Source organism: Oryx dammah, unplaced genomic scaffold, assembly GCF_014754425.2.
Source record: "Oryx dammah isolate SB20612 unplaced genomic scaffold, SCBI_Odam_1.1 HiC_scaffold_18, whole genome shotgun sequence".
NCBI classification, from domain to species: domain Eukaryota; kingdom Metazoa; phylum Chordata; class Mammalia; order Artiodactyla; family Bovidae; genus Oryx; species Oryx dammah.
The window spans coordinates 76,571,560-76,580,125 of record NW_024070202.1 but is presented as its reverse complement, the minus strand read 5'-3'; the positions used below and the strand labels follow the sequence as shown (position 1 = coordinate 76,580,125).

At 60.5% G+C, this 8,566-nt stretch overlaps 1 protein-coding gene across 1 annotated transcript in view; it reads left to right on the top strand.

The window, feature by feature from the left end:
* The first annotated feature begins 5 nt into the window (after positions 1-5).
* Positions 6-8,566, top strand: part of ADCY1 (adenylate cyclase 1) — a 110,120-nt gene continuing 101,559 nt past the window's right edge. Inside the window, exon 1 of the mRNA XM_040259797.1 lies at positions 6-650. Coding sequence (XP_040115731.1) covers positions 6-650 — 645 coding nt within the window. The remainder of the gene's footprint in view (positions 651-8,566) is intronic.

Sequence of the window (8,566 nt, the reverse complement as noted above, 5' to 3'; positions counted from 1 at the left end):
CTGGGATGGCGGGGGCGCCGCGCGGCCGAGGCGGCGGCGGAGGCGGAGGCGGCGCCGGCGAGTCTGGGGGCGCCGAGCGGGCGGCGGGGCCGGGCGGCCGGCGCGGGCTGCGGGCGTGCGATGAGGAGTTCGCGTGCCCCGAGCTGGAGGCGCTGTTCCGCGGCTACACGCTGCGGCTGGAGCAGGCGGCGACGCTGAAGGCGCTGGCCGTGCTCAGCCTGCTGGCGGGCGCGCTGGCCCTGGCTGAGCTGCTGGGCGCGCCGGGGCCCGCGCCCGGCCTGGCCAAGGGCTCGCACCCCGTGCACTGCGTGCTCTTCCTGGCGCTGCTCGTGGTCACCAACGTCCGCTCGCTGCAGGTGCCTCAGCTGCAGCAGGTCGGCCAGCTCGCACTGCTCTTCAGCCTCACCTTCGCTCTGCTGTGCTGTCCCTTCGCGCTCGGCGGCCCCGCCGGTGCCCACGCCGGGGCGGCAGCGGTGCCGGCGACAGCCGATCAGGGAGTCTGGCAGCTCCTTTTGGTCACCTTCGTGTCCTATGCCCTGCTGCCCGTGCGCAGCCTGCTGGCCATCGGCTTCGGGCTCGTGGTGGCCGCCTCGCACTTGCTGGTCACGGCTACCTTGGTCCCCGCCAAGCGCCCACGTCTCTGGAGAACCGTAAGTGTCGCCGCGCGCCCTCGATCCGGTCTGGGACACACCTGCTCTCGGGAGGGACTGGGAACGCGGGGAGAAGGGTGCGAATCTACCGACTGGGCAGGTGGAGAGACTGAGGCCCCGAATTGGAAGGGGGACGTTCAAGGTCACTCAGGGAATTGGGGACACATTGAGGGCTGGCACTCTGGGGCCGGACTCTTCCCCGAGTTACAGTCCACAAGCGCTCCTGGGTGTGGAGTGTGGAGACCCGAAACTAGCGGGCGTGGAGAGGGCAAGGATTGGCCCAAGGTCACACAGCTGGTGAGCGGCCGGTGAGGCCAGAGCTCTGGTCCGACGCTGTCTGGCTGCACCCATCCCCACAGGATGGACAAAAAATAGGTATGAGGAGCCGGCCTGGCAAGCAGGATTGCTGCGGGCTGTGCGCTCAGCCCGGGGCTCCTCTCGCTTGCTCCTGGAGCGCGGAGCGCGTGCTAGGCTCGCAGAGTCCCCCTCCCAGCCCTGCCGTCATGGGCGATGTGGGAGGCGGGTAAGGACTTTGGCCCCTCCAGCCACCCTGGCTCCCATTTGTGGATCCGTTTGGGGTCCTGAAGGACAGGGTTTGCCAAGGTCGCACAGGGCTCTCTCTGGTCCCTCTCGACTTCCTCTGCCTCAGCCGGGATCCAGGCTCACAGCGCCTGAACTTTGTCACTCTTTTTCCCCATGGGCAAGATCGTGGGGAGGACCCCATATTGACTGCTTCCTAGGGGTTCCTCCCCAGCCCAAGGACCCCAGAGGTCTTAGGCAGGTGTCTTCCAGCCTGGTGCTTTTCCGTGCAGCCCAGCCCAGCCCAGCTAGTCTTGGAGGGCCCAGAGGGAGGGTTTTGTTTCTCCCTCTGGCTTCATTTTGGCGGGAGCGGGGTGGGAATCTGATGGGTTGGGGGAGTCCATCTAAAGAGAAGAAGGGGGATGTGAGGAGACAGGGGTGAGGAAGGGCAGCTGGGCAGAGCTGGCTTTGGGAAGAACAACTGGGGTTGGGGGAAGTGGTGAGAGTCAGATAGCTGGTTCCAGGGCCCCACCAAGGCCCCTCTACACAGGGACTAAAGGAGGTGCCCCCAGACGGTGATGCCCGGAATGCACAGGGTCAGAGGGGCTGTGGGACACCCAGGAGTGACACACATTTCAGGGACCAGAGAGGCCAGTGTGTGGTAGGGGCTGTGGAGGCAGGGGGAGGAGGAGGGAGTATGTGGAAGGGAGCGGGCTGAGAAGGGCTGGGGGCGTGGGGGGAACAGAGGAGGAGAAATAGGGGAGAAGGCCAGAGACTGAGAGGAGGCCGAGATAAAGGCAGAAAAACAGGGAGAAGGGCCAGGGGGCTGACTGCCCCCAGGGAGAGGAAGGAAGGAGTGGAGAGGGGAGGGCTCCATTCTCCAGCTGGCCTCCCGCCTTGCATCCTTAGGCTTTGAGTGGGGCTTGTTTGACCTTCTCAGGGGGCACTCCTGTATCTTTCCCCCTACAATCCTACTATGTGTTGTGTTTGCCCCCCCCCCCCCCCCAGCCAGCTCCCCCCAGCAAGGACCACCTCTCTATCCGGACAGGGAGGGTGCCTCAGTGGCCAGGTCAGCTTCAGGTGAGAGGGGCCCTAAGCTACCTGGACAGGTCCCGCTGCATTCTGGTGCCCCCAGGGGTTCAGGCAACCGCTTCAATGAAAGGCTGTACTATTGTCTCCTTTTATAATCACCAATGTTCTAGGGAGCCTGTAGACATTCCTTTTAGAGAATTAAAAGATTAAGGGGTAGAGGGGGGGCAGGGAGAATCTGTAAAGGTGCCCCAGGCATTCAGAACTCCACCCTTCCCCCAGGATAAGATGAGCTCCTGTATTCTGGGGAGGAAGGGAGCCCATCCTGGATTTAGGTGAATTCTTAGGGAGCAGACACCTGGGTTTCAGTTGGCTAATGGCTGTGACTCCATGGGCTAAGCAGACCCTTCCCTCACTGAGGCTCAGTTTCCTATCCTGTCTTACGGGACATCACAGCTCACCTTCAGGGCTATGGTGAAAGTGAAAAAAGTTCACATTGGAAAAACATATTCAGAATCTTGTGTCACTTCTGAAATGTTGGTATTCAAGTCCACCAGTCTGTACAGGTGGTGGTGATATTGACGGACAGATGGAGATGGATGCGGAGAAACATGCGGTGATCGGACCGCATGGTGTCCCAGGGGTTCTCCCTTCCAATGAGAAAATTCTGGGAGTCTGTGAAATATGTCCTTAGTGAGCTCTGCAACTTGGTGCTTGAGACTGGTGGAGAAGATGGCACCCACATTTGCGACCCGTGTTGGTTGCTAGTCGTGCTTACGCCTCCCTGCCCTCCTGCGGTGCACTCACCTGCTGGCAGTGCCACTCCCGCAGGATGGAACCCAGGACAGGCAGGAGGCCTGCAGGACACCGGGCAGAGGCCGAAAGGAGGCAGAAGGGCTAGATGGATGAGCCAGTCTGTGCCAGGGTGCCGTCTTTGCTGCAGATACGCAGCGTGTCGTATGCTTGCTAGAGAAAGCCTGTGCTGGGGCCTGAGACCTGGGTTAAAGTGTGGGCTCCTCTGGCCCTCCATAGAGGGGTTCCAGGGGTTTCCTGCAGCAGTCCTGGGCTGCCCTGGTGTGCTATGGGGCTCTGTAGGGCCCAGGCTAGCCCAGATGCTGGGAGGCAGAGGAGAACACGCAGAAAGCCAGACTGCTGAAATTTGGGGGGCTGGGGCTCCTCCCTTTCCCGGGAAGGTGTGCTTGCTACTGCTTCCCACTGGGGCAGGAAGAGTTTAAGGGAAATGGCCTTACTCCCTTCTGGCCCAGGACCAAGGCTGGGCCCCATAAATATAGACCGAACGGAGTCCCTTCTGTGTCCCTTGCTTTCAAGGCCCAGTGGTTGTACCTCAGCACAGTTACTTTTATTTAACTGGGTGACATGTCGGAACTGAAGGCATCCCATGCAAGAACAACAGAGGCCTGCTCAGAGTCAGCAGTGGTGGGCAGGCTGCAGAGTCCTGGGCTTTTGAGGGTGGGGGAAGGAGGGAAGATGGCAACGCCAGATTTGTCCCTTGCTGACTTACATACTGGAGGTGGCTGTGCTCAGGTTCAGGGCGGGGAAGTAGAGTCAGGGGAGTGCCTGTAAAGGTCACTGCCGAAGGTCATTGCCGGGGAGTGGTGGTGGGGGAGGATGGGTGTCTCTGGAGAAGGGTGGCTGGCTCATGGTGCCTGCCCTGCCCCCCAGGTGCCTTGGCTGTGGCAGGTGCAGGAGACAGAGCCCCAGCTTCCTCCTTGTGCTGCCCCTCTGCTCACAGCTCCCAGAGGCGTGCTTCTCAGCCAGGTGGGGCAGGGCTGCTGTGTTTTTTCAGAAGGGGGACAGTGAGGGTCCACTGCGGGGTGCAATTTGCAGCGCAGTGTGGCCTCCTGTCAGTGTAAAGGAGATATGTTTACTGCCTGAACCAGGAACGGTAACAGAAATCATGGCTGTCCTCGGGAAGTGGGAGCTGGCCATATTTCCATCCCCAGCCCACCCGCTCCGCCCCCCACCTTGTAGTGTGGCCTGAGCTCTTGAGGAGCTTGGAGTGCTGGCAGGTGGAGCCACGTGACTGCTCTCAGAACCTCCGCGCGTGCTGGCGGTGCTGGCTGCCACACAGGCTTTGGCAACGCATGCCTCTTGCCCCTGTGTCTTCTACTCCTCCTTCAAGGCAGGCCGCTGGGGCATCTGTCAGGACCTGTGTCCCTCCCTCAGCCTAGCCCCTCCTCAGGCACCCCCCACCCCAGTTCTCCTCTGCCTCACTGGCTGGCCCTCTTCCCTTCTTTGTTTAGTTACTAAGTTGTGTCTGACTCTTTGCGACCCCGTGGACTGTAGCCCACCAGGCTCCTCTGTCCATGGGATTTCCCAGGCAAGAATACTGGGGTGGGTTGCCATTTTCTTCTCCAGGGGATCTTCCCAACCCAAGGATCGAACTCATGTCTCCTGCATTGGCAGGCGGATTCTTTACCACTGAGCCACCAGGGAATCCCTCTTCCTCTCGGGTCCTCTGCAGACTCTCCGCACTCCCTGCACTGGCCCCTCTCCTGACCGCCTGTGCAGCCCTGCCGCATGGCTGGTCCCTCAGCCCGGCGTTGCCCCTTCCCCTCTGGCTGGACTCTTTCCCAGGTGGGACCCCTCTTCCTGCTCCCCTAACCAGCCTTCTGATCATCACCACCAGTACCTCCCTCTCCCCCCACCCCTACCCTGACTGGATTCTGTCACCTGTTTGTTCGCCTGCCTTGGCTGAGCCCAGCAGGGAGGGAGGAGGCGGCTCCCCTGGCACAGGCTTGTCCTGGGTTGGACCCTCCTCCCCCAGGCCTCCGGCTGCTGGGCAGGGCACAGCACTGGCTTCCCATCCCCTGCACCTTTCAGCCTAGGCAGTTTCCAGTGTCTCTTCTAGGCCTGCAGGTTCATGTCCGTGGGCATCCAATCGGAAACTCCTGAGTCCTTGGAACCTGGGCTCCCAGCCCTCTTGTCTGATGGGCGGTTCCTTCCCTAAACCTGATCTGTTTTCATCACAGCCGTGTCATCCTCTCGCTCGGCAGCCAGCTCCCACGGTAAGAAGTCCCTAGAGTTGCCGACACCAGGGCAGCAGGAACTAGGGGGGTGGGGCCCGGGTGGGGAGACCATCCTGCATCAGAGTGAGGGTTCCCACCTGCTCCCGCTCCGGGCAGCCCTGGGGGTCCCAGGCTTTCCTCTGCTGCCATGGATCCCCAGACTGTCCTTGTGCTGGAGTCTGGCCCCCCGGGTAGACACAGCGGAGGGGCTGGGGACCACTGGAGCGGACACAGCTATGAAGCCTCTGCAGCTTCTCAGGCTGTGGCACCTTCTCTAGATGGTTCTGGGTCCACACTTGAGTGCCAGATGGTGAGCCAGGGGATAGGACCGCCTGCCCTCCAGGAAGTTGGTCTTCGGGGACCCCGATCAACCACTGGAACTGCAATCTGTGCTGGGGGGAGTGTGTGTGACCTTCAGAGAAGAATAAAGGGGACAAGGCAGAGGGAGGGCCCAGGCCTGCCTCTGAGGACAGAATACTCCAAGGTCCCGGACAGATGAGGCCAAGAGGCTGCTGGGTTATGGGGCTGCAGGCAGCTGGCTGAGGGAACGAGCTGGTCACCATGGAGCCAGCGAGGCGGGTGTGGAGGAAAGGGCAGGTGTGGGGGAGGCCCTGGGGTTTGGGCCACACAGAATGTTTTGAGGCCTTTCTTAAGCGGGTCCTGTGGGGAAACGTCCCCACCCACTGCCCTTTCCATGAGCTCCCTCCCAGTGGTTCTGGGGTGCTGCCTTTCTCCCCTCACATCTGTGATGTCCAGAGGGCCAGGTTGATGGGCCAATTGCTCTGTGTTGCAAACTCGAACCCCAGAAATGTCCTCGGGCCATATCCTGACTCAGATGGTGGTGGGTGGGCTTGCAGAGTGGGTGGGTTAGGAACTCCCTGCACCCAGGGGCTCCACTCCAAGCTGTGTAGCTGAGGGCAGGGCCCTTACCCTGTGCCTCCCTTTCCTCCGAGGTCATGCCTGTGGTTGTGTAGGTACAGGTGGCCCCCGGGGACTGTGCCATCCTCACAGCGTGGGGCTGGCACTCAGTGAGGTGGAAGCCATCTCCTGTCATGCACTCATACACGAGCACTCACACACACATAGACACATACCCTTGCACACTCACCCAGGAATGCATGCACCCACATGCAGACTCACATACAGGCACACGCTCACACATTGCACTGATTATTTTTCCCATTTCCTGGGTAGATGTGTTTTCCCCAAGGAAAATGGGGTCTGGGGCCCTCCAGCCCCGCGACCTCAGAGGCCAGATCTTGGAGTGAGACCAGGCCCCAGGCTGCACCTAGATGGGGAGGCTGGGTGAGGGGGGCCATGCATGTAGGCCAGAGAGCCAGGGAGTGACAAGGACCAGGATCCCTAACTGTCTGGGGCCCTTTCCCCTCTGTCTGCTCTGTGTGTCTCGGCAGGGCAAGTTGGGCTTCCGTGTGCACACATCCGTGTGTGGGGCGTGGCGTGAGAATGACACTCACTGCCTTCACTGCCCCAGTGCAGGCTGCCCCTCACTGCTGCGTCTGTGTCCCTCCTGTCCTCGTCCTCCCTAGGTCCTGCTTTTTCCCCTGCAGCTCCTGACTCTGCCTTCCTGGATTGGAGGGTGGCAGGATCTGCTTTGATACCCGAGCTGCCGGTGTTCACTTTGCCTCCAGCCGAGGGAGAGCTTCTTGACTCCTGGCTCTCTGGGTGGGGCTGTGCAGAGCATGGACGCAGCTCTGGGGGTGGGGCTTGTGTGTGTACATGTGTGCATGAATGTGGGCACAAGTGAGTGCACATGTGTAATGTGTGTGGATCTGTGTGGGCATGTAGTTGCCTGTGTGTACACCTGTGCATGCGTCCTCCCGTACAGGAATGTGAGTGTGTTCATGTGTGCGTGTGCACGTATTGGTAGCATCCAGAGGCCCAAGTCCCACCCCAGACCTACAGAGTTTGGGTCCCTGGGTTTGAGGCCACCCACTGTTCTTCCAGAATCGAGCACCCACCTTGTGCCAGGCTTGGTGTAGGGTGTGTGGTCTGAGGGCCCACAGTCTGTGCACAGGGATGGAGAGCAGGGCCATTGTGTGTGTAGGTCTGGAGTCAGGGGCACTTGCTGAAATGGGCAGTGTAGCTAAGAGGGGGCAGGCCAGGGGTCATGGTCCATTGTGATCCTGTGGGCAGTGGGGCTGCTACAGGCCCAGACCAGGGTGTCCTGCTATTCTCTTGAGGGGTGCCCAGGTGAGGGGGTGCCCAGGTGAGATGTCCAAGTGAGGGACCCAGGATGCCCACTGAGGGACTAGAGTGTAGGGGAACAGGTTGCCTGCCCCGATGAGTAACCTGGGTGCAAGGGGATAGGATGCCAATTAGGGACCCTGGGGATGGGACTCCCACCCATGATGCCTCAGGAGCTCTGGACAGCTGGGTGCCCCCTCTTGCCATCCACGCTCTCAGAGGGGAAGTCCTCCCCAGGGCCACATTCCCAATCTGAGGGCAGCTTTGTGTTTTGACTCTGAAGTACAGAGTAGCTCTACCAGAGCTCGGCTTTCCCTGTGCTGAAGTAGACCCTGACCTTTGGGAGCACAGCTTCCTCCAGTGGGTGGATGGGCCTTACTCCTCATGCAGCAGCTCGTCTGGGGCCTAAGGCACCACGTGCCCAGGCTGGACGTCAGATGCCACACACTGGACAAGGAGGATGGCCAGCTACAGAAGGGCCTGGCTGCTCCAACCAGGGCCAGGCCTGGGACCCTGGCCCCGTGGTCAGCCCTCCTGCGTGACCTGTCATCCCATGCAGCGTCCTCCTACCGCCTTTCGCAGCAGCTGCCCAACGAGCTCCTGGGAGACTGCAGCCTAGGTGCCTCCCGCATCTGCGCTGGCAGCTTCATGCCGCATCTGAGCATCTGAGCGAGGTGTCTGCTCTGGGACTCTCGTCCACTGCTGCTGGGAGACCTGGGTTGTGAGCGTTGGTGGTCAGGGCGGAGGGTGCTCACTGAGAGCCTCGTGCTGCAGTGCTGTGCTGAGTGATGGCCTTCTCTGAAAGAGTGTGTTTTTCTTGGTGCCTTTGTCTGGTTTCCTTATGTGAGAAACGCTGACATGTTAAAGGAGTGTGTTGCCTCCTGAATCATCCGTGGCCAAAGGGATCTGAAATGTGTGCTCTTCGAACTTGTTTTGCAAGATGGCTGCTTTTCCAAACATACTCGTCCTGCTCTATGGATGAAAAGCCCAGTGAGCACATTTGGGGAGTCACTGGTGTAGCCTACGGATTTGGAAATATCTCTGCTACTTTACTGTAAAGCAGGTCTTTATCTGCAGGAACCACAAGTGGGTCCTGGGCCCTCACCATGGAGGACCCTGTACAGTGGGTCCTGG